The 25,460-nt window shown below is 47.7% G+C and overlaps 1 protein-coding gene and 1 long non-coding RNA gene across 6 annotated transcripts in view; one reads left to right on the forward strand and one right to left on the reverse strand.

Annotated features, from left to right (window-relative positions):
• Nucleotides 1-25,460, forward strand: part of SSH2 (slingshot protein phosphatase 2) — a 146,668-nt gene that overhangs the window by 67,163 nt on the left and 54,045 nt on the right. The window contains exon 2 of one of the 5 annotated variants that reach the window (XM_050929630.1): nt 5,789-5,895. The exons of 2 other annotated variants lie outside the window; for them this stretch is intronic. Coding sequence is in view for 1 of the 3 variants with exons in the window: in XM_050929626.1 (XP_050785583.1) it covers nt 16,451-16,566 (116 nt within the window). In the remaining 2 variants the exon portion in view is untranslated. Of the gene's footprint in view, nt 1-5,788; nt 5,896-16,400; nt 16,567-25,460 lie in introns of those variants that run through there. 2 more of the 5 variants (XM_050929626.1, XM_050929632.1) reach the window with 2 other exon arrangements.
• LOC127037641 (uncharacterized) lies at nt 10,825-18,301 on the reverse strand. The gene is made up of 3 exons (XR_007770436.1): nt 18,115-18,301; nt 15,039-15,178; nt 10,825-11,728 (listed from the first exon to the last, which is right to left on the reverse strand). It is a non-coding gene; the product is annotated as an uncharacterized LOC127037641 (long non-coding RNA).

The following is a 25,460-nucleotide window of genomic DNA, read 5'->3' on the forward strand; positions in this document are numbered from 1 at the left end:
GTAACCTCCCATGGAAAGAAGATTCAGAGTAAGGAAAGGAAAATTCATTAAAGTTCTTATTAATCACATCTACAGATGGAATAGCCTGGGAATCAGTAACACAATGTGACACTCCTAGCTCCTGGAACCCTAGTTCCAATGCAGTCAGGGTCTGTGCCTTCTGAAGTAGGTACCATCTAGTTTATTTATGGCTGAGCCAAAACTCTCTTACTAACTTCCCCTTGATGGGTGTCTACATGCAAAACATGAATTCACTTCCCTTGTTGGCATCTCAGAGTATGTCTGGCTGCACTTTGAGATGAAACTGCCCCTTTTCCTTCTTGGAAGGTCCTGGTTAAGTCCCAGTGGTGGGCTGGAGGAAAGCTGGCATGATAGCTCCTAGTACCTGTGGATAAACAGATCAGTTTGAAAACTGCTTCAGTTTTCAATTCGGAGACCTCCCCAAGAAACAATCATTAGTGTGAAGAGCTGAGAAAGTGTCTTGCAAAGTATTGCAGGACGGTCAGCTTTCTTCTGGCCATGTTAGGGAGGATGGTTAGGGAAGATGGATTGATCGGAAATGCTACAAGAACTATTTCCCTTGGCCAAAAAGCTGTGCAGCCAAAGGAAAGAATTGGGTGTCTAGAGAAACAGTGGAGTGTGACTAGAGTATTGGTGTATGCTAAAGCAAAGCCCAATAAGTCTCATCCCTGGGATGTGAATGGACAGATGCTGCCACCTGATGTTAAAAGACAGAGACAAAAGCAACTCCTCCTCAAAAATGATAAATTTAATGACTCTGCTGCTGAGACCTGCCAGGAGCTCCCAGATGGGTAAGATTAGGAAGCACTCTAGTTTTTAATGTTAGATTATATGTAAACTGGCACTGTTTTTCATAAGCACCATTACATGCCTGGAAGAAATCCAAGGCACTATGATCTGTGGTGATAGAATTATTATAAAATATTTAACATCCCAAAGTCTTAAGTTAAAAGAACATTAAACTTGCAAAGTGAAGCACTTAGAAGTTTTAAAAATGCTTGAATCAATGATGCCCACGCAACCTTAATTTGACCCTCTCATGTGTGTGCATTATTTAATTATACGATCACATAATTTTTTTTAAAGGACCCCTGCCTCTTTCAGTGCACGGAATGGATGGTGCACAGGCAACCTTAATTAAGACATTTCCTGACTATTTAGTTTTGCCTTTGCAGCCTTAACGTTCTTCTGTTGTAATTTTCTGGATGCAATATATAATCTGTAAGCAACACAACTGGTGTAAGCAACACAACTGGTGAAATACTATCAGTTATTTAATAATTAATTGGGAACGTCCTTGTTGGATGTAAGATGTAAAACTCAAACTGGACAGAATTCTGACCAAGTAGTATGGAGTCTTGGCTTTCTGCAGATACAGCAAATCTGCTGTTCATGTGGAAACTCCAAAAAAATGGTTTTGGTTCTAAATTGGTGCCTTCAATTTTATTCTGATTGATTGCCTTTCAGGTATATCGATCTCAGAAAACTTACAAAATCATTTCCTTTTGTCAGCTTTATGTACTTGACACATGGTAACCTGTGGAACTTACTGCCACAAGAATGTCAGAGGCTAACGTGATCTGTCTTAACAGGAAGCTTGTGGGTAATGAGAATATCTGCAGTTTTATATTAATTAAGATTTAATGTCTGATGTTTGGAACAGGGTGTGTCAGGGTACAAGCCAACTTCTAGCTAATGGAGGGAGAAGAAATTTCTCTTATGGGCAGACTATTCTATAATTAGGTTTCTTCGACCTTCCTTGGAAGCATCTGCCACCAGCTGTTGTTGAAGACTGGATACCAGACTAGAGAAAACACTAGTCTGATCTGTTAGGATGATTTAGACTTCCATAGTAAAGTCTCAACCAACTGAAATGTGGTTATCTTATCAATTTTTATGCTGGGGTTAATAACAGTTTCTGTTTTCAGAACACAAGTGCAGGATGCTTGTCCATGTCTCTATCCAGAATTGCTTTGAGCTGCTAGAAAACAAGGAACCTTGTTTCAGTCTTGCATTGATTTCAGATACTCCTTAAAAACACACCTACTGGAAGCTTTTAAATAGTCAAGTCTGAGCCTGATCTTCTGAAAAAGTCCATTTAGTTTTAAATAGCTTATCTTCCACCCCCTGCCCTCGCATACATGTCTTCTCCCCCCCCCCACCAAAAAAAAAAGTGTCCGAAAACAAACATTAATGAGCCACCATTGAAAGTGGGGACAGTGTGAGAACATCTACCCTTATTCTGGTCCTCCTGGCTTTGCAGTAGCTTTGACCACACTGCCAGCAAGTGCATTCCAGTACTTTGGTCTCTGCAAACGAGAATCAACAGCCAAGCTCAATCTCAATTCTGAGCAGCAGAGTGCGGGAGGGGAGGAGAAGGAATTAGCTGGGGAAGCTATACTTGTTGGAGGATGTTACAAGTAATAGGAGGGTACATGATGTAATAGAACACTCTTAAGTGTCTGCATTCAGGAGCCAGTTTTCATGTATTTGTCCTGTAAATAATGTCCTGCTTTCGTGAGTAGTCAGACTGACCGTGAACTACTGATGAGGAGTCCATGATTGCAGTGCTGCTGTCAGGAGTTTCACATCACACTCTTTACATGCAGGAGCCCAAATCAAGGCTGTGTCAAACAGCATTGCAGAAACAGGGGCGCCATACTTCTCTTGCGCTCTGTGTGTAAGAATACCCATCCTGAGGGTACTGCGGCAATATAAACCCCGTGCTAGCTCCTGTTGGGCTTCATGAAGACTTAGTCCTTGCCCCAAAGAGCTTAGACCAGGCCTGCACAACATACGGCCCGCAGAGGCTCACTGTGTGTCCTGCAGCGGGATTCAAAAGCCTCTGGGCTGCTCGCAGTGGCGGGGAGCTCAGACCTCTTTAAATCTCAGCCGCGGCTGGAATTCAAAAGGCTCTAGGCTGCCCGCAAAGGTGGGGAGCCCAGAGCCCTTTAAATCTCAGCCGCAGCTGGGATTCATAGGGCTCTGGGCTGCCCGCAGCCGCAGAGAGCCCAGAGCTCTTTAAATCTCAGCCGCCAGGGCCAGCTTTAGGCCAATTCATCCAATTCCCCTGAATCAGCCCGCCCCTAAGAGGGCCACATGCCCAAACCCCAGTACGGTGTACTGGCAAAAGCCAGTGCACTGTAGCAGGGTGGCCCAGCTTCCCCAGGGGGCAATTAAAAAGGCCTGTGGCTCCCAGGCCCTTTAAATTGCCACCAGAGCACTACTGCTGGAGCCCTGAGGTAGGGCTGTGGGGCTCTGGGGGCTATTTAAAAAGTCTGGGGTTCCCGTCGCTTCTACTGCCCTGGCCCTTTAAATAGCCACCGGAGCCCCACCACTTCCCCAGTGTTCCCGTGGCTATTTAAAGGGCTGGGGCAGTAGAAGAAGGGGAGCCCCGGGCCCTTTAAATACCCCCAGAGCCTGGGGTAGCGGGGGGCTCTGGGGGTTATTTAAAGGGCTGGGGCTCCAGTTGCCTCTGCCGCCCCGGTCCTTAAATAGCCACTGAAGCCACACTGCTTCCCCAGGGCTCCCTCGGCTATTTAAAGGGCTGGGGAGGTAGAAGCAGGGGAGCCTGGGGGGGTATCTCCAGATGCCTTTGCTGCCCTGGTCCTTTAAATAGCCCCCAGAGCCCCACCACTTCCCCAGGGCTCCTGCAGCTATTTACAGGGCTGGGGCAGTGGAAGGAGGGGAGCCCCAGGCCCTTTAAATAGCTCCTGAGCTACGGGCTGCTACTACTACCCTGGTGGGGGAGGCAGGAGGAGGGGGCACTCACCATACAGGATGGGCTGTACCCCCTGTACCTGCACCAGTTGCCCGCAGCCAACCCCTGCCGCACCTCCTGCCCTGCCTGCACTAGTTCCTGTCTGCAGCCAGCCCTGCACCCACTGCCCACAGCCAGCCCGTCTCCAGCCAGCCCCTCACTCCCTGCCTTGCCTTCAGCCCTGCACCAACCCGTCTCCAGCCAGCCCTGCACCCCCTTCCCTGTCTCCAGCCAACCCCTGCCGCACCCCCCTGCCTGAAGCCAGCCAGTCCTGCACTCCTTTGTCTCCAGCCCTGCCAACCCATGCCGCACCCCCCTGTGGCCCTGCCTGAAGCCAGCCAACCCATCCCACAAGCCGTCTCCAGCCTGCCCCACACCCCTTGCCCAGCCTGCAGCAAGACCCTACCTCCAGCCACCTCCCCACCACCTCCAGCCAGTCCCATGTGCACTGGTGCCCTGTAGTTCCCAGGGAAGTAACCCTGCACACCTGCTTCAATGAGGTGGGCAGGGAGCAGCTGGGACCCAGATGTGCACCCTACCACACTCTCAGGGAGTGGCGGAGCTCATTTCTAGTTCAGACACATCTTTTTAAAAAAGAACTTTAGGTAGGGTTAACATACATCTGTACTTTCCCGAACATGTCAGGTTTTTTGGATCTTAAATCGCCATCCAGGAGGAAAATACGGACATATGGTAACCCTACTGGTACAAAAAATACATACTGTGGCAGAACTTTTTATAGGGAACTGGTTGCTAAGAAATGAAAGGCTTTTTTTTTTTTTTTTACATGTGTTTTTTTTTTTTTCAGTCATCCCTGCCGGGGCCCGGCCAAAAATGTTCGAATTGGGTCCCGCACTTCCTAAAGCCAGCCCTGCCAGCTGTGGATGGGATTCAAAGGCTCTGGGCTGCCCACAGCCGTGGGGAGCCCAGAGCCCTTTAACTGTCAGCCGTGGCCGAGATTCAAAGGGCTCTGAGCTGCCCGCAGAGATTCTCGGCCATGGCTGAGATTTAAAGGGCTCAGGGCTCCCCGCCGCCACGGGCAGCCCAGAGCCCTTTGAATCCCAGCGGCGGCTCCAGTGGATGTGCTGGGGCTGGGATTTAAAGGGCTTGGGCTCCCTTCAGCAGCAGGAGCTCTGGGCCCTTTAAATCCCTGCCCCAGCCCCACAAAGCTCCGGGTTCCCGCAGCCGCCGGAGCCCCGGACCCTTTAATTTGACCCCGAGGGCTCCCAGCCAGCTCTTCAGCTGGGAGCCCTTGGTTGATTTAAAATCAAGTATCACCTCCCCACCCCCAACCTTCCTTTTTGGCCCACAGCTGTTTTGGTGGGGTGGCACTGGGAAAGGAAGGTTTGTTTCTGCAGGGCTGGGCGGTGCTGGGGCGGAGTGTTTCCGCTGGGCCAGGGGGGGTGTTTCCGCGAGGCCAGGGGGTTTCGGCCCTCAGCTGTTTTCTTTGGAGTAATGTGGCCCTCACAGCTTTACGAGTTGTGCAGGCCTGGCTTAGACTCTGAAAAGATAAACTAGTGCAGGGTGGGGAAAACAGGCACCAGCACACAAACAGGGCACGACCCCCATGCACTTGCTCTTAGTTCCATGGGGAAGTGGGTTTTTATACGCTAGACTGGCTTTATTTATATGAGGGTGTTAGTGGGGTTATAATGGAGCAGAAGAAGGGATTGAGTTAGTCCTAAAGGCTTGGTGTGTAGGATTGTGATTTGGGAAAGGTACCACCCAAGAAAAATCCTCCCTGATTATAAACAAATGTTCAGAGGCTACAGGGAATGGTGCACCTGGAATACACTAACAATTAAGCATAGCAGTACAAAGACTGGTGAGGGTGGGGTGATAACCTAGTCAGAAAGACTAATACTTCAGCCTGGAATAAGAATAGCTATGTGAATGGGCTGCCTTCAGTAGAGGAGAGTCTGTTGTTTGGAGGAAGACGCTTTATTTGGTAACATCAAAAGATGCAAATACCATTACCTCTTGATCTGGTGAGAGTTAGAAATGCAGGTGGGGACCCAGAAGCACCAATTTCAACAAACAAGCACTCAAAGAACCTTTGTCCTGGGGAGTGCTGATCTGGAGAAATAATCCTTACCCAGGCGATGATACACAAGGTGACACTCTAGAGGTGTAATCAGGCCAAACCTCAAAATCACCAAAGGGTGTAACTAGCAGTGACCACTGACAACTGTGGGTAACACAGCTCTGGGATGGGGGGGGGGTGCTGTGGAGAAGGAACCAGTGAGTCTAAAATATCAGGGTTTTGTTCTTTTGGCTTAACTCATGTAACTACAAGGACTTAACCTTGCTAGGTAGGCTTTCAACGAGACCTTAAATGCAGTGTAATTTTACATTGTTCTTCTTTGCTAGGGGGACCAGATGTCCTGATTTTTATAGGGACAGTCCCGATTTTAGGGTCCTTTTTTTATATAGGCTCCTATTACCTCCCACCCCCGTCCTGATTTTTCACATTTGCTGTCGAGTCACCTACTCTTTTTGCTTTCCCACTAGGACTCAGACTGCTACTGGGCGAGGAATTGCAGGTTGTCCTCTGAAACAAGGATAAACTTTTGTTCTTCAGAGAGACGCACATGGGATCAAAAGTACTTGGTCTCAAGAGCTCATTTAAAGTGTGGGCCAGAAAGATGCATGCTCCCATGATGCTGCCAAGGGTGGGGTAGGGACACAGGGAAGGGATGTTCCCTGCATTGGAAGGGGAGCTGCTTGTTAGCGACTTGCTGATTGAAGTTTGGGCTGATTAAGTCAAACTGAGACCAACTGTAGATAATGTGTTCGTTTTAAAGTGTATCGAATAGCACACTGATTCCATGCACGTTTTCATTTTAATTTAAGAGGCATTCTTAATGTTTTAGGGAAAAATTACCCTGAGAACTGAAATCCTACCCTCTGCAGCTGAAGCAAATACTTTTGTGAAACTTGGCTGGTCTTTCAGTTAAATGGTGACATTAAGTGGTGTTTTCTGCCCCCAGATGCTCTGCTTGTGTGTATGCGCTCTAGCTCAAAAATTGACTTGCTCTTCAAAACTGCACGCTAACTGTGGACTTAGGCTTTGGTGAGGACTCTGGGCAGTTAGCACTGAGTGTTTCAGAAATCAAGTGGTGTTCACGGTCTGCACACTGCTTCTCACTAAACCCAAATGCTGCACTACAATGTATGCTAGTGTACCTCTATCCAGAATTCCACAGCCGCATCTCGGCACTCTGCTGCAGCAACCTGTCTGTAAAAAGAGTATGGGAGTGTTTATCTGACTGATACGGAAGTGTTGAAACTTGCTTAACGCTTATAAAGTTCTCTGTGCTGATATGGTCACTTTCTTCTAAAGATCTCAGCAGTCTGAAAGCAGAATGTGGCCTTGACTTGGATAAGCTGTATTGGAGGAAAAGTACCAAATGAATTATCTTCCCTTTTGCTGCTTTTAATATTAGACTCAAGTACTAGAGTAGACACTGAGAAACTGGGTGTTTAATGCTCGCTGTTGTCTTTGTGGATGTCTGATCTGTGATTCTCCTTACCTACACTGAAACGATTCCCCTAGGATTATTCCTCTCACTAAGATGCATACTTTAGAAAATAGAAATGGAACTCTCAGTGGTGTTGCCTTAATGAGCAAAATGTAAACCTCATGCTGCCAGACCACAGCCATCTGCTACTCAGGCTGCCTTCTCCACCTTGAAGGGAGTGGGCCAGAAGGGGTCTGCGCTGGAGTCATCTGTGTGAATTTAGATTTGGAATGTAGTCTCCAGTGGGCTGTGTCATTTTAACCAGGTTTATCTAAAGAATTGATTTCCTTAAACATTGCTTTCAATATACCTCTTGACTTACAAACAGAAAATGCTTCCATTAGAAAAACTGCAGAGTGAGCTAGAGCGGAGTTGATGAGTGGCTTGGCTTAGACTGTCTGTTAGTCCTCCACCCCGGCGCCACCGGCACGAGTACACACCTCAAGGTGGTAATAGGAGAAGACGACTCCAAAGTTTGTAATTTGTTCAGCTCAGCAAACATGAATTCCCTACAAAAACCTTCTATTTCCAGCACGTCTTGCTCTTCGCAAGGGGACTGACTACAGTAGATTAGCTGCAGCTTTTCTATTCCTGGCTGTGCTATTAGCTATCTGGATAACCTTGGGAAAGTCACTTCCCTGTTCTGTGCCTCAATTTACCTGTCTGTAAAATGGGGATAATGCTACTGGTGTCCTTTGTTAAGCATTTTGAAATCTGCATTGTGAGACTGAGTATTATCACTGTTTCATGCAATTGATAGATTTAATCCAGAACTAGTCTTGCAAAATGTTTGCAGAGCTTTTGCAGAACTATTCAGTGTTGTTCATATATTATAGACCCTGATCATGCTTGTCTCATCAACTGACTAGATCAGATAGTTAAGTACATTTCACTTTACAGGTATATCTGTGGCGTTCATCACCCTAGTATCCCGCTCTCATTACTTACAAAACTGGGAATAAGAACCGGAAGTGTGTTTCCTAACACCTGAGATAACCAAATTTAGAAATGGAATCTGTCCTAATGAGATGATATAGGAGGAAATACAGTTTTGTATAGCACCTACTTCTTAATCAGTGTGCGTCACGACATCTTACTAATTACTGAATTAAATCCCCCTAACTGTAATATAGCTGCTGTATATACAGATAAGGACCACTGCCAGGGTGAGTCATGTGCCTTTGATTCACAATGAAGGCTTTCAGTTGAACGAGTTTCCTTCTTGCCCTGTCTTTCCCTCCATCGTGCGCTGCAAACGGTGGTTTGCTCATGAGCACTGTGCTGTTGAAACAGTTTGGGGTTTTGTGAGGGAAAACCTTGTCACCTTTGTGGGCTATGTTGTTAATACAGATACAATTTGTAAACATCTGGGATGGATAGGCCTGATCACAGGACTCGTCCACCCTGAGTGGTAGAAGGACCACTCCAGAAGTTGTCAGGTGGTTCTCTAAACAATTGGGCTTTGCCCATTTGCATTCTTCTGTATCTTTACCTTCAAGCTTTTTCCAGATAGTCATCGGTTTGTGTGTCTAATTCACTTAGACCCAGCTTCATCCCCTGCTGATCTCTGTAAGCTCTATGGGCTCTAGGGCACAAAGTAGTGCAACAAGTCCACTAACCTTTCACCTGAGCAGAAGGTGGGAGGGAAGTGAGCTACAGCTCAGATCCTGCTGTCCTTCATGCACAGCTGAGTGTGATGAATACTTGGTGCAATTTAAAAATTAATGTTAAGTTCCAATGTCGTGTTGTCAGAGAGGTGCATTGCTCCTCTTCCTTCACTACTTTGATCTCAAGTCCAGCATTGAGAACAAGCATGCTCCTAGTGGGGACTGAATGCGGTTCAGTCAGTACCCTTTCTGAAATGTCAGTGCGGAGAAAAACTTGGCATTCTCTTACAAACATGGAGAAGACAAACATGCTGCCTCTGTAACCTCCCCTGCCAGGCTGATGCTTAATTGATGCATGAGGTGCTGCTGCTAGACACCAAAGCTAATCGTCTAGGCCACGGGGGTGGTTTTGATTTTAACTCGTGTCTTCTCATAAATGACACAGGAAACAGATGTGTGACAATAGAGTAGCAATAGTTCCATGTTCATGCTAGAGGTGACTGAGCAGGCAGTACAGTAACCCATCCGGCTCTGCAGAGGAATGCAGTTTTGTAAAGCAGAAGCTTCAGAATTTTACATAATTCCATATTATGTGGAAAGAAAAATGAGTCTCAGTCCTACACTGCCTTATCTACCACATTGATGTTAACAGACCTGGGCAGAACTTCATGCACACAATAACATCCTATTGTTCCGAGGTGCCCCCAGAGACTCTTCCCGGGGTCTGCACGGCTCAACCACTCTCTCTCACTCACTCACTCTCAACGTACAGGGTGTCTGCACAGACACTTTTTGTTCTTACGCTAGGCAAAACCCGTTCACATCTGCCCACCACTGCAGGTGCCCGCAGCCACTCACCACAGCTCCCCTACTTGTAGCAGGTCTGAGTGAGTCCTGCAGGCACAGCAGAGGGGACATGAGCTGCAGGAGGCTGGGCAGGCCTTGGGGATCCCTCCTGCGGAAGAGCCCTAGCACAGGAGCTGTTTTAATTGCCAAACCCACCCATGGAATTCCTTAGAAGTGTAAAAAAGGGTAGGGAGCTTCCAGCGGGATCCTGGTGCACTAAGCACCATATACACCTGTAGTAAGACTGCTTGCAGTCAGCATCTGATGAGCGTTGGGGATGTAACAGTGCAATGGATGTTTGCTCGGATACGCAGCACTCTGGCACACCAGGGGCTGCGGCGTGGGTGGAAAATATTTTAACATCAGTTTACACCCCCGCCTCAAGTTGACCACTCGCACTGACAAGAATCCACAGCTCCGCAAGAAACTTTATTTTTCTACCTCCAAGGTGTCAAACTCTGTATCTGCACCAAATGCCTCTAAATCATTGTGAATCGTTCCAATTTATCCTTCCTTCTGATGGCAGCAACACTAACAGTTTGACTGCTGACACATGCATTATGACACCTTGCTCGTGCAAGGAGCACCACCAACGGGACTGCTGGCTCCATGTAGTAACAACGGTCTGCCTGCATGGAGCTCCATGCAGGATTGGGGCCTCAGGATGGTTATGACTGCAGGGAGGCCAGAGTAAAGGCTTTTTGTTCTAGTGTGGTGATATCCTCAAAATCCAGATTTAGGATTGAACACGGTGCTTGGAGATTTTGTAACTTTGTTCATGTTTTGCTTGCAGAATAGAAGATAAGGTCGGACTCTTTCCTGTGAATTGGTTTGAGAGAGGAGAACTTAGTGTTATGTGCATGCAACTGGAACTCTGGCATTCCCTGACTTTGGAATGCCTAACCAGGCTCCCTCAAGATTATTTTAACATAGGCTTTGCATGGTATATTCATAATCAGCTCTGGCTCTAATGGAAGCCAATCTGCTTTGAGAGGTGGTGGGAGAGACCTGAACTGCTTTCTTTACGCTGGGAAAAAGTGTGTGTGTGTGTGTGTGCGCATCATTGTTGTTCTGCTCATTTTGATTTATTTCTGATAAATATTGAGATCATATCAGCAGTCTGTTTGGCCTTTTGGCCTGAGCCACTATTGTTTACTGCCCCCTAAAGCCCTATTATCCCAGGCACTGTGGTGATAATCCTGTTACCAGCTATTGAGTGCTAAACTAAACACAGACCCCTAAAACTGCAAAATGTAACCCTTGCCTTGGAGAGGGGGGGCTATTTACAGCAATGCGTACACTTACACACCTCATTCCAGCATTTTTGTAATTTAGAACAGTACCCCTCACTGCTTGGACTCCGTGCATTTTAAATTCTTCACATACCTGAGAATCACCACCTAGAGTGAAAAACATTACCTTGTCGCTCATGTATATTTGAACAGCCCTCTGTGTCTTGCAGTTTTGAAAGATACCAACATTAGTGTTAATCCAAATTCAGATGCTTTTCTTTCACCCCACTCCTTGCTTATGCCTCGTGCACGATACATCCGCGGCTCTCTTGCTGACGTTTCAGTTTCTGCTAATATTTAGCTTGGAGCCCTGACATGCTGGGGAAACGCTTTGGAAAAGAAATATGTGGCTGTTTCTCTAACCCTGAAGGAAGTAGGATAGCAGAAGAGCATATTTCAGTTCCTACAGGCCATTTGAATAGTGCATACTGTCCTGACTTGTAGCATGATGTTGAGAGAGATTTGACCATGGGGCTGATGTTTCAATCTTTACAACACAACTTTTCATAGAAATAACAGAGAAATCTGTTTGTAGTGCAGATCTCAGTGCAGTCTTAACTTGAGGGTTGCTGCTGACACCTTACACTATCCTCTGAATGAAACGTCCGTGGTGAAGCATCTCTTACTTTGTTGGTCTCAGCATATGGGATGCAATATCTGATTTTAATCCAGGGTTAATTCCTGTAGAAATCCATATGTTAAGTGTGATTGATTAATCACTACATTTGTTTTTCCATTCTATGAAGGGACTGCATTTGTAATGTTTGCTGAACATATTAAGATATTTCTAGCAGCTGTTGAGGCAACATTTTAGTAAATTAAATGGATTATCTCAAGAGCCTTACTCAAGCACTGTGCAGGTTATTCATTAGCATGGGGACAGAAGCGCTGGTTTGTTTTCCATATGTGGACAGTGGTATGTACTAACTCAAGATGGGGCCCTCTCACCAGGCTCTTGAGGGGCTGACGGGATCATGCTTCCCTAGTGCCACATACCTTTTGCGATAAGACAGACTGACTCCAGTCTAGCAAAATGCTTCTCTTGCAGGAGGACAGCTGGCTAGTGTTGCATCTTCTTAAATTAAAATGTCTTTGGAAAACTGTTAAACTCTAATATACAAATGCTCCTGGGTGGGCAATGACACACTTGAGTTAATGCAGATTCCAGCAAAGACTTGCAGTGACAGATCCTACTAGATTTTCTTTTTATTCATACTCCAGGTTTTTAACTATATCCTTGCAGGTGAACTTGGCTTGTACGCATCTGCAGTACTACATGCTGTAGGTTCTAAATAACTCAAGAGCTTGCCTCTTCTGATGCAGTTTTATTTGACCTTTTAACATTTTCTTGCATTAAAAGAAATGGGAAGTCTGTCTTCATTTGACAGAAGAGTTGGGGAGGGGAAAGTCAGTGGGTGAAGCAAGATGCTCAGAGGTGACTGTACCTTTTCTCTGGATCTTCACTCAGCTGCTAGCAGGATCTTAACACATTGATTTTTTTTTAAGAAGTGTTTATGGATGAAAAGTAACTTGTCCACTTTCTGTTTTCGCATCCTGAAACAGTTAAGTACCAGTAATGACCCAAGCCCCTTGCTGTAGTGTAGGAAGAGGAAAATAAAGATTTTTATATAATCTCTCTTCTCTGTCCACAATTTAATTTGTCCAGCATCATTGTTTTCAAGAATAAACTCATCTCAGCTGCAATGACCGGTCAGTTGTGTGCCTTGTGTCTCTGCGGTCTACACTCATAATTGATGTTGTGTAGTAAGCAGACATACTATGCCTGGTTTGTATATACTACTTGTCTGTCATGGAGCAGTTCCCATAGCAAAATTATTTCTGGTTCCTGAAGTGATTCTCAAATTGCTTTGTCCCTCTGTCAAACTGCTGGCTCTCTGAAGAGTTAAAGATAAGATGGGTCTGACCCTGACAAAAGGCTGGGTGATTCTCTTCTCTCTGCCCAATGCATAGAACTAATTGGGTTGTGGTGGATAATCAGCTGAATATGACCTCCCAGGCGGATGCTGTAGCCAAAAGGCTAATATGATCCTTGGATGCATAAACGGGAATCACGAGTAGCAGTAGAGAAGTTATTTTACCTCTGTAATTGGTACAGATCTGACTGCTGCTGGATCCCTATGTCCAGTTCCAGTGGCTACAGTTCAAGAAGGATGTTGATAAATTGGAGAGGGTTCAGAGAAGAGTCGTAAGAATGATGAAAGGATTTGAAAACATGCCTTACAGCAGGGGTTCTCAAACTGGGAGTCAGGACCCCTTAGGGGGTCACAAGCCCATTACATGGGAGGTTGCAAGCTGTCAATCTCCACCCCAAACCCCGCTTACCTCCAGCATTTATAATGGTGTTAAATATATTAAAAGGTGTGTTTTTAATTTATTAGCAAGCCTGTGAGTGTGATCCCCCTATGTGAAAGGGGTTGCCAGTTTAAAAAACAAAAAAAAAGTTTGAGACCTACTGCCTTATAGTGATAGACTCTGAGAGCTCAATGTGTTTAGTTCAGAAGATTAAGGGTGACCTGATTAGCCTATAAGAACATACACAGGGAACATAATGCTAACGGGTTCTTCAGTCTACCAGAGAGAGGTCTTACAGTGGCTGGAACCTGAAGCTAGACAAATTCAGACCGGAAAAAAGGTAAACTTCGTAACAGTGAGGGGAGTTAATCATTGGAACAATTTATCGTGGGTCCTGGTGGATTCTCCATCACTGACAGTTTTTTTTAAAGCAAGAGTGGCTGCGTCTGCTCTAGGGGTTATTGTAGGGAAACTCTACTGCCTGTTATGCAAGAGGTCAGACTAGATGATCACAATGCTCCCAGCTGACCTTGGAACCTGTGAATTAAGATGGCCACCTCTCTGACTCCCTGCGGGGTTGGGTGGGGTGGGGGGGGACTTGCTTACTTCACAGCATGTTTCTCATCTAATCTAAAGTAATCCCTGAATTCTGGGTGGCTCCTCAGGGCCTTGTCTCCAGGGGCTAGGGAGCAAAACATGAAGATTAAAGGGAGTTAAAATGCTCTTGATCTTTTATTTTACTTCGTGTGTGTGGAGAAATACTTTTCCTTCATGCGCTCTCCCCTGCTGGAGGAGGTGACGGATGTTCACCCTTTACTAAGAACTAGGATGAGGCTACTGCTAGCTCTTGGAGGAGTCCTATGAAGTTGGTACTTCTACCATGCTGAGTGCGAAAGGTTGCTGTGCTCCTCAGCATTGGCAGTCTTCAGAGGGGGAACACAGCTCAGTAGCCTCCGTTTCACAATAGGAACTCATGTAAAATCCTGATCTGTAGCCACTGAGCATAAACCGAACAGGAATACGAATTGTGGGCTGACTCTTCGTGGGACAGACTCAGATGATTAGTCTTCTATCATTGCCCCAAGCAACCCCATTAAGGCAGCCTTCTGCGAACGCCCATCCCTGCAGCACAAAGTGAGCTCTGCTCTTCCTCAAAGCACTCACCTTAAGGGGGCTGCTTGATCCACCTGAGGCTGACATGCACTGTAGCATGGAAGAGGATTCAAGAGTGGCAGATTAACTGCGTGTTAAGTAACCCGAATGGGAAGTGTAGCCGCCGGGTTGGGTTGGTGAGTTGTAAAGTCGTGCCTCGTTACTGGTCTCTTGCTAGACACAGAAGCTATGTCTATATTACAGCCTATGTCTATCCTACACCACCTCCTCTGTCGCTCGGTGGTGTGAACAAACCACCCCCCAACAAACAAGTTACACTGCCATGAGCATTTGTGTGCACAGTGCCTGGTCGGCGGGAGAGCTGCTCTCTTCTTTTATGCCGGCAGGAGAGCTTTCTCCCATCGGCACAGAACATCTTCCCCAGATGCGCTGCACTGGCACAGCTGTGCTGCTGTATATGTAGAACCACTTTTGTACATGAGGTAAAGTCTAAACTCTTCAGTAGTCTTTTAAAACTGTTTTTCTTTAGCAGATTATAACGTGTCATAGGAGTAGTCAAACTTACTTTTCTAAGCATCTTGTCTGATGATTTATCCTCAAAGCATCTTGGAACAGGTTTCCTGGTGCCCATCATTCTGGCATAGATGTGAAATTTTACTTGTTGGTTAATGTTGATACTGCACTAAGGGGGTCAGTCTGTGAAACCTAGCAGAATGAGACAGTTGGATATTGCTTTTAACATCCCTGCATTCTGCTCTTCAGATGCTTCACTTTCTTGCGAGTGCACATTAATCACGGGGTGAAACAAGTGAGACAGAAAATAATAAAACTTGCCAAAATTATTTGGAAAGGGGATATGTTGGTATAAGGAAGTTAATAAAGTTTGACTAATATATGCTACGTTCATGTAGAGTGTTATGCAAATAACCAACTCTACACCTTAGCTAATGCAACCAGATGGGCTATCCCCTCTCTAGGTGCTTGTGTTTCTGTCTTCCCCTACAGCAGCGTGGTGATGGAACAAATTTCCTGCCTAGGTTTGTAAGTCTCTGCTGGAGGGAAAAAAATAGCCTGCTGCTATGGCATTAATAATGCACTTCTATTAAGTTTATCAGTTGGCTGCTATAGGAGCAATTTCATTAAGTCAGCTAGTGTGCAACAGCTTTCTCTAAAATTCCCAATAGGGGACTTAATTCTAAACTCAGTGATAGCAGTCTAATGGGACTATAATTCCCCTCCAATCACTGGTGTTAGGCTGCTGTCAAACTTGTCTAAGGGAAGGGAGAATTACCGGTCCTGCTTGACAGTAGGGCATCCAGCTGCAGTGGTTAAAGGTGGCAGGGCCGTAGCACCACCCGCTGCAGCTGTGAACGCTGCCCAGCCTGGGTGCACCCCTGGCACTGACTTGGCATGCTCCTGGGTGTAAGCACTGGCTGTGGGAGCAGGTTTAAGCCCCTGGCCTGGCCTCTGTTATGCCAAGCCCTGGCAGATAATGGCCTACTCTCTCCTTTGACCTTAATGTCTGCAACCAGCATCTTCACCCCCTGCCCCCGTAGCTCAGGCCTGGGCTCCATCTCCCCCCGCAGCCTGCCTGACACCAACCAGCACCAGCTGCCCCAGGGGCAGGTGCAGGCAGAACAGCTGCACGGGGTGCTGGGTGTCCCCCCCGCTGGAGCCAGGCAGGGGCTTTACTAACGTGCTCCCACCAGCCAAGCGGGGATTCACTTTCTCGGGGCAGGGTCCCCCCCCCCGGGAGGGGCTGGGCGCAGGGCTGCAGCCCGGGGCGGGTGTCTCAGCCCCCCGGGGAGCCACGTGGGGGGCCGGCCGCGCCTGCGCACTGCGCCCGGGGGCGGGGAGCCGGCGCACAGCTGGGCGGCGCGTGGCGCGGGCTGCCCGGGCAGAGGAGCCGAGCGAGCGAGCGAGCGCGGGGGCTGCGGGCTCTGCCGCGTCCGCTGGCTGCCCCCGCGGCGCCCCCCCATGACCCGCAGCCGGCTCGCGGCGGGCCCGGGCCACGCCTGCAGCTGCCGCTGCCCCAGGATGATCCCGTACTTCTCGGACAACGCGGTGATCTCCCAGAACGCCATCAACCAGCTGTGAGTGCCGGGGAGCCGGGCCCCGGGAGTAATGCACGGGGGGAGCCGGGCCCCAGCCCGGGGGAGGGAAGGAGCCGGGCCTGGGGGGTAATGCACGGGGGGAGCCGGGCCCCAGCCCGGGGAAGGGAAGGAGCCGGGCTCCGGGAGTAATGCACGGGGGGAGCCGGGCCCCAGCCCGGGGGAGGGAAGGAGCCGGGCTCCGGGAGTAATGCACGGGGGGAGCCGGGCCCCAGCCCGGGGGAGGGAAGGAGCCGGGCCTGGGGGGTAATGCACGGGGGGAGCCGGGCCCCAGCCCGGGGGAGGGAAGGAGCCGGGCTCCGGGAGTAATGCACGGGGGGAGCCGGGCCCCAGCCCGGGGGAGGGAAGGAGCCGGCCCGGGGGGGTAATGCACGGGGGGAGCCGGGCCCCAGCCCGGGGGAGGGAAGGAGCCGGCCCGGGGGGGTAATGCACGGGGGGAGCCGGGCCCCAGCCCGGGGGAGGGAAGGAGCCGGCCCGGGGGGGTAATGCACGGGGGGAGCCGGGCCCCAGCCCGGGGGAGGGAAGGAGCCGGCCCGGGGGGGTAATGCACGGGGGGAGCCGGGCCCCAGCCCGGGGGAGGGAAGGAGCCGGGCTCCGGGAGTAATGCATTGGGGGGGGAGCCGGGCCCGAGCTCCGGAGGAGAGAAGGAGCCGGGCCCGAGGGGGATTCATGTCACGGGAGTAATGTATGAGGGGAGCCGGGCCCCAGCCGGGGGAGTGAAGGAGCCGGGCCTGGGGGGTAATGCATGGGGGGGGGAGCCGGCTCCGGGGGAGGGAAGGAGCCGGACCTGGGGGGGGGATCTATGCCCCGGGGGTAATGCACGGTGGGGAGCCAGGCCCCAGCTCCGGAGGAGGGAAGGAGCCGGGCCCGGGGGGGATCCATGCCCCGGGGGTAATGCACGGTGGGGAGCCAGGCCCCAGGTCCGGAGGAGGGAAGGAGCCGGGCCCGGGGGGATCCATGCCCTGCGGGTAATGCGCGGTGGGGAGCCAGGCCCCAGCTCCGGAGGAGGGAAGGAGCCGGGCCCGGGGGGGATCCATGCCCCGGGGGTAATGCACGGTGGGGAGCCAGGCCCCAGCTCCGGAGGAGGGAAGGAGCCGGGCCCGGGGGGGATCCATGCCCCGGGGGTAATGCACGGTGGGGAGCCAGGCCCCAGCTCCGGAGGAGGGAAGGAGCCGGGCCCGGGGGGGATCCATGCCCCGGGGGTAATGCACGGTGGGGAGCCAGGCCCCAGCTCCGGAGGAGGGAAGGAGCCATGCTCCTGCCGGCGGAGTTTTGCACCGTGGAACTGATCCGAGCGTGGGCTGCCTGCAAAGCTCCGCTGCCGGGGAAAGTTTGTCCCGCTCCCAAGGCAGCAGTTTTAACCCTTCGAGAGGGGCGGCCCAGTGGCTGGACCGGGAACAGCAGCCGGGGGGGATTTTCGCTTGTTTGTTCCGCTGGCTCTTTAACGTGCTGCTAAATCCAAGCCAGCCCCAGCAGGCAGGAGACCCGGCTCGAGGAGAGAGATTCCTGCAGGGGGAAGGGAAAATCTACCCCTCGTTAGCTGAATTTCTTCCTCGGGGTCAGCCTGTGTCACTTCCCGGCTGGAGGAGACTCTGTGTTCTCACAGTATCTGCCCTTCCAGGAACTGCGCTGATGAAACACGTGCCCAGGAGCAGAGATGGGTTTAATCATGTGGTGCTGGGAAGGTGCTTGGTCAGAAATGTTGTTTATCTTTGGAAGAGCAGGACAGCTGCCTGGGTGGGGGGGAGAATTCTTCAGTTGCCTTTTGCATGGGGACTTGGCCAGTTTGCAAGGAAATACTCACACCATTTTGTCTTAAGGGCTTTTTTCTTTTAAGGATCTTTTCTGGTTATTAATTCAGACTGCCCCTTTAATGTCGGGCCAGTAATCCAGGCAACGGGGAGTCTACACATGGCCAAGCTTTTCACAAGTGACTTTGAATAGCTGTGTTTTTGGTGCCCAACTTGAGATTATTACCTCAAGTGCCTAGATTTTTCAGGGTGGTTGTTCAGCCTTTTCTGAAAATCGGATTCTTTATAACATGGGCACCCACAATCACTAGTCACTGGTGAAAATCTTTGCCTGTATCAGCAGAGGCTTTAGAAAGGAGTTGTCCTCATAAAGTCTGAGACTGAAACTCCCATAGTCCTTCGGGCTTGGGTATCAGATATCGGGGGAATGCTATGAAAATAGCCACGGAGGATCTTGTCAGCAAATTAGCCTTTTCATTTCTGCCTTGTTCCATGCTTTACTAGACTTCAACAATTTACTAGCCTCCGATTTCAGCTTTCTATAAACTTTCTTCTCCCCAGGCTCTCAGAGGAGTGTGCTGTCTTGTAAAGTGTGGGCTGAGGAGCGGGAGGAGGGATTGCTTTCTTCTATTGCCAGGCTTTAGCTGCTATTCTGTTTTCTGCAAGGATGCCCTGGAAACGTGAAACTTTGGGATAAACTCTTAGTTGCATGCAGATAGGACAGACTCTTACTTGGTTAATGCTAGGAGTCCATCAGCATACATGAGGCTAAGGGAAAGCATTGTGACACCCTGTGGTTTTGGTAAACGTTTGGTTGTCGTCCTCCTGTTTCTGTTCCAAATCTTCTTCCATCTGTAGTCCGTATCCTGTCTCCTTTCTGTTCAGGATAATGGACAATTGATGCTACAAAAAGTGGAGTAGCACTCTCCAAAACTCTGCTGTCCGCTGGCTAGCAAGTTGTGTGTTAAGCAGTAGTTGATGGGGGGGATCCTGAACTGCCAACCCTTGCACCTGCTGTCCTCCTCTCTGCAGATTCCCTCCACTCTTTTTCAAATGCATAAGCTGGAGTCTAGCGTGCATACTGCCCTAAGCAGCAAGACTTGTCCGTTGCAGCAGTAAATGGTGCTATGGTTTGAGTGGTGGGTGGATAGGGATTACAAGTCACTACCAGTCTTGGCCAGCTTCAAACTGAAAGGCTCCACGTCCTATTGCTAAGCTTCTTGAATACCCAGTCCCTCCAGCGGTGCACACTGATTTAAATACACCTACAAATAAGCATATTCATTTCTAAATAATTGTGGCTTTGGGGGAGTTTGGTAGTAGGGGAGGATCAAGTCTCAAGGTAAACACTGGTAGTGGTATCATCATGCCTGGTGTTTCTTCCAACAAATCAGCTTCTGTTTTATCTTCTGACGAGACCAAGACAAGCTTGAGAATAGTTAGATAAAATGCTAGCATGCAGCCAGCTGCTGCAGTGTTCCTACTGTGAAGAGCTTCCCCCAGAAATCTGGACACTGTAGCTTGATGCATATTCTCTCAGATTTGTCGTAGAAATTGGTTACTGGCCACTGTTGCAAACCAATTTCAGTGGTTATAGATATGTTTGATTTATATGCCTTACTCAAATATTTAACCCGCAATCTGAGACTCTTTATGAAGAGAGATGAGCACAAATGATACCGTGGAGAAAGAGAACTCAACTTTTCCTATCTCTGAGGGTCTGATAGCCCAAGGGTGCTGTGTCCAGGAGCAGCTGCAATTGCAATTTACTTGGAAGGACCATACTCTTTCCTTTCCTGGAGCTGGTGATAACTCAGGTATCAGAGGAGCTTGCACTGTCCTCAGCCTTCTGTAAATTGAGATTAAGGGGTATTAAAGAACCTGTAGATTAACACACTTCTCTGGAATGGGGTTCTAAACTGGGGACAGTGGTGTGCTTTTTGTGATTGGAGAGCGGGGAGTTTTTCAGCTGATTGTTCTTAAATTAATATGTTTTGCTTTGCAAATCATTAATTCAGTTAGAGATCACAGATCCTTGAACAGTTACCTGCAAAATCAGACGTCAAGGTTTGCTGCACCAGAATATTGTTCTCTGTGTGGAATGGTAAAGACAGCACGCGGATTGCTAATGCCAGTAACCTTGACATGGGTGTATTCGTAAGTAGATGCAGTTAGCTAATTGGCTGTGACTTTCAGGCATCAGCAAAAAAATGATTCCCATGTTCACACTTTGAGTTGGTGGTTTAGTCAGCTGGACTGGACCTTGAAAATATCTCATTCACAAGATTAAAATCAACATTGAAGAGAATCTATCAAAATACCGCCATTAAAATCCTATCTTGATTTAGGGCCAGCTGCTGCTCCTGTTGAACTCAGTGGGAGCAACGTTCAGTTATTAGCTTTTTCCTGTATAAGACCTAAAATTTCAAGCAGAGATCACAGCAACTATTGGAAAGATCAGGGTAGATGAGGCAGACCTGTAAATTCTCAAGAATTTGTACCAGAAGACACCTACAGTAATTTCCACTCTACTTGCCGTCTGCCCTCACTCTTTAGGATTATTCACCAGGTTTTGATATCTTATTCCATGTATTAGTCCTTGAAATATGTGTTACTTAGCCCTGAGAAGGGAGCAAACTGTCCTAAATTTTACTACCAAGTCTCTTTCTCTGCCTTCTGTATTTTAAAGAGGAAGTCTGGTCCAGTGGTTAGGGCGTTCCCTGCTCCACCACAGACTTCCTGTGACCTTTGGCAAGTCACTTGGGGACAGATTTTCAAAGGTATTTAGGTGCCTATAGATGCATCTATAACTCCCCTTGGCACTTGGGTGCTTTTGAAAATCCCATTAGGAGCCTGGCTGTACCTTTGAAAATCTGTCCCTTTGTCTTTGTGCCTGAGTTCTCCATCTGCAAAATGGGCTTAAGAGCACTCTGCCACGTCAGAGGGTCTGTGACAAAGATTAAACCTTACCTAGATACTATGTAAGGGGGGACACAAGCACTAGCTAGAGCGCTAATAAAAACATTTTACCAAAATGGAAATATTTATACATATGTTGTATTTGCTATTCTGTAAACTGAGAGAGATATTTAATGATTCTTTTATTTAACGATGGCCTGTTCCCAGTTATGGGAACTGAACTCTCTGTGCTGAAGAGACTGTATTTCAGACTAAAAGGAGGAATGTAGAACTACCAGTTTTATGTGAGTCTTGGAATCCTTTACAGCGGTGGTTCTCACTGTGGGCTGTGTATGCAGCTCTGTGATATGTGGGCCGCATCCAATGTGATATGTGCACCACCTGTGTGGCCCTGAGGATGTCACATGGGCCGCAGCTATGCGCTGATTGGGCTGCGGGTTGAGAACCTCTGTTTTGAAGGAAGAAAGCAACTGAAAACTCTCAGAATTCCTTCCAGCAAAGGGTTAAAACTGGTCATGAAATGTCTTTGCTGAATTGGAAAGTGCAGGATAGTGATAGTGCTGCCGCTTACCAGCTCCCTTCAGAGTTTGTGTAACATGCCAGGGATGTCACAAGCTGTTAATAGGGCATTTAATTTTGTACACAATGTAATTAATATTCCTTTTATTGACTCCTTTCTCCTACCCATGCCCCACTTTAGACCTTACCCTGTGTTCATTCTCCCCCCCCTCACCCCCCGCCTTCAGACGAAGCCTGACCATGCCCTTTATCTTGAAATCTAACTTGGTAGGTGTAGAGTTTGATCTTCACTGTAATTCCTTGTGTCAGGCGTGTACACAGCCAGGAAATATGTGGATGCCACATTTACAGTATCCTGGAGGCTCTTCTGTAGCTCCGCAAATGTGGAGCTCTAGTGAAGAGCTTTAGTTTAATTGCTTTTCTACCTTTGTAAATATTTTACCATTATAGTGAGAATTGCTGACACTTGGGATTTAAAGAGGGAGCTGCAGACAAATGGAGATTCAAGGAAAGGGGAGTTCCACAGCGTAGCCCAAGTTGCTACTCTCAGCTGCAGTTGATTTGAATTCCTGCTGTGAACTAAGGGTCATTTGTAGTTTTGGATGCTTGAAACCCCAAAATAGACTGGTTAGATCTTTTCCCACCTGACAAGCTCAGTAGAGACTTTTGATCAGCATTGAATATCAATATTACTTTCCTGGCATGCAAGCTATATATCCATGGATGCTTGGGCAAGAGTATAATAAATACTCTGCTCCATCCTTCATGGAAAGAAGTTGTGAACTAAGCATCGGTTCCATGCTGCTCTCTACCCAGCATCTTAGAATGATCAGCCTGTTTCTGATTATACCAGCTAAGCTGAGTGACATTTCTTCTCTTTTTTCCTCCCTCTTTCACTCATCCTAATGTGTCAATAGTGCATGGGAAAGGCCTGTCACTCCCCAGTGTTTCTCCCCCTTATACTTTTTTCTGATTACCTCCGTGTGTTTGCATAGGTGTGTTTTAGCGCACAGCAGAGAACTCTGTTGATCATTAACCCAGGCGGAGGATGCGTTATCCATGTCTAGCCTTCCTGCTTGGACTTCCTGTCTATTTTCCTGGAGGTGGATTGTATTTAAGTTTCACTGATCCTGAGCTAGATGAACCACTGATCTAACCCAGTGTGGCCGTTCTGATGTTGAGAGGCAGAAAGGGTGCCTGAAATAGGATCAAGACTTGAGCAAGAAATCAGTGATCCCAGGGTAACTAATTTTCAAGCAATAAATAGTTAACTTTGAATATTTAGCTGTCCAGCTGGACTCACATTTGGAAGGTCTGTGAACCATGCCAGTTGCTTCTGAGATGCTGAGGTCTGTTGGGACTGCTGTGTAAATGTTCACTTCCAAGGAAAAGGTGGTTTCTCATAGAAGTTATCATTCCAGTCCCACTTCTCTAGAAACAAGAGCCAATCAGTAGAGAATGGCCCTTTGGGGCCAGCTAATATTAAGGCTGCCTGGTTCTGTCCTGGCACAACACCTCTTTGGGCCTTTATTATAGAACCTAAGGCTAAAACAGTATTTTCTGGAAGGGATTTAAACAACTTCAGACTAATTTTGTTGTAATGCTGATTATCTGGCTGATCTGATCAGGGTCAGTTAGTTCAGAATCCTGTGTCCTAGCCTATGGTAGTTATGAAAGAGTTATTGTCCCTCCATGCTGACCTGACCAACTGCATGTGAATCATATTCACCTGAACTGGTTTAAAACTAGTTCAGCAGGCCATTTTCCCACCTTACCAGATGTGCTAGGCATTGAACAAAGTCAGAAATTCAGAGTTGTCTGATATTCCATCTTCAACCAGATTCTTATGTAAAGTCAGCCTGCTATTCAAAGAACCCTCTTTGCACACAGATGTGTTAAGTCAACCCTGCACCCTTAACTTTGAACTTCCTTGCTTTTGTTGCCTTATTGTCATAACATGATGTAATTTGTTTGCTTAAAGGCAGCTTTGCCCTGTGTGTGTGTATATACACAGGTACTGTAGCTTTCTTTCAACAATTACAGCCAGCTGGGAGTAGTTGATCTTGGAATCTAATAAAAACACTGTTACATCGTGTAGGATTAAAAAAACATTTTATGAGGGAGAGAGACTTTCATGTCATAAGCCAGTCACTAAGCAAAACGTACTCTCGGGACAGTTTATTCATTGTGCTTTTACCTTTGGAGTATCTGGTGCTGGCAGCGCTGGGATGAGCTAGGAGATGGAACTGGCTGAACCACTGATCCGCTCTGGTATAGCAACGCCTCTGTTCCAAAGTGGAGGTTTTATGTAGGAATAAGGAGCATAGGAAAGGCGTGACCAAGTACATAGAACAGTTGACTTGGTCAGGGAGTGATTGTTGGGAAGTATGTCCTATTTTGTTTGTTATTTTACTTCAGTCAAACACATGTTACTGGGCTGAATAAACAGGTTATTAACATGAAATTCTGTCCTCCTCATCAAGGAGATCAGACTGGGTGATCTAATGATCCCATCTGACCTTAAAATCTCTGAGTTTGTCTTGCACCTGAGAGGTTCTTTCGAACGGGAAGCAGTGAAGGGGCCCAGTCTCTAAGACCCCAGCACAGGATCTGCATGCTGGTCATTTGGAAGTTTTTGAATTCAAGAAATGAACGTTGCAACACTTAGCAGAGCGTGTGTGTGTGTGTCTGTATCTCCACGTGAAATCTGGAGGACTAACCGAGTTGGCACAGTGGTAAAAGCGCATTTCTAGGAAATTCAGTATCATTCTCTGAAGTAGGGCACTTGTGTCAACTGGCCATCTTGACATAAGAAAGTAATTGGTTTCATTCTGGACTGACTGCATTCTCCTACTTCAGTGCATCTTTCAGCCTAGGCAGGTACTTAGCTGATCCCCATCACCAGAGTATCTGAACACATGCGGCACATAATGGTTATCAACAAGTTAAGATTTGGGTTTTCTCTTGAAACCCCTCTAGTTGCCTAGTAGGCTAAACCCACAAAGCATTTATTGTTTCTCTAAGCAAATGTTTGTATCCTGTTGAGTAGTCAGTGTTGAAAACCGTGCATTTCCATGTGTACTTTGTAATGATTGTTTGATAAGATCTGTGTTGTCCCATCATTACGTGCTTTTGATCTCTTATTTCCCCAGTAACCCTTCTCTTTTCTGGGTTTTGTTTACACTTGGCTAAAACTCAAGGCAGACACTTGTTTTTAAGTGCAAATACAGCATATCTGCCTATCCCTCTGTTTTAAAATGTGACATGGCTTGTGGGAAGAAGACAAGTCAAATTAAGTTCAACGCCATGTTTTGATCCGGCACAGCCTCAGAGCATGCTGGGAGCGGGGGTTTGCTAGATTGCTGTGACACCTCCAAAGCCTTCTGTTTACAAAGCTTTGCAGACCTTTGGGCACTCCTCAGGCTATTGTCTGTACTTAAGTGTTCAGGTGTCTTGAATGCTCCACATCAGGTCATCCTGTTGCAGACTTTTTTGTAAAATATTCTATTTAGAAACCCTTCTATGCTGTCTCACACACACTCTCCTGTATATCTCTTGCTTTTTTAATATTGCAAATTGAATAGAGAGTCTTTGCTTGAGTCCATCTGAGCCTGCTGTTCATCATATGATGTCACTGCCATCTTATTACATCATAGTTGGTTGCTGTGGAGTCAGTGGTCACACCGG

The sequence above is a fragment of the Gopherus flavomarginatus genome, chromosome 19, assembly GCF_025201925.1.
Source record: "Gopherus flavomarginatus isolate rGopFla2 chromosome 19, rGopFla2.mat.asm, whole genome shotgun sequence".
In the NCBI taxonomy this organism is placed as follows: Eukaryota; Metazoa; Chordata; order Testudines; family Testudinidae; genus Gopherus; species Gopherus flavomarginatus.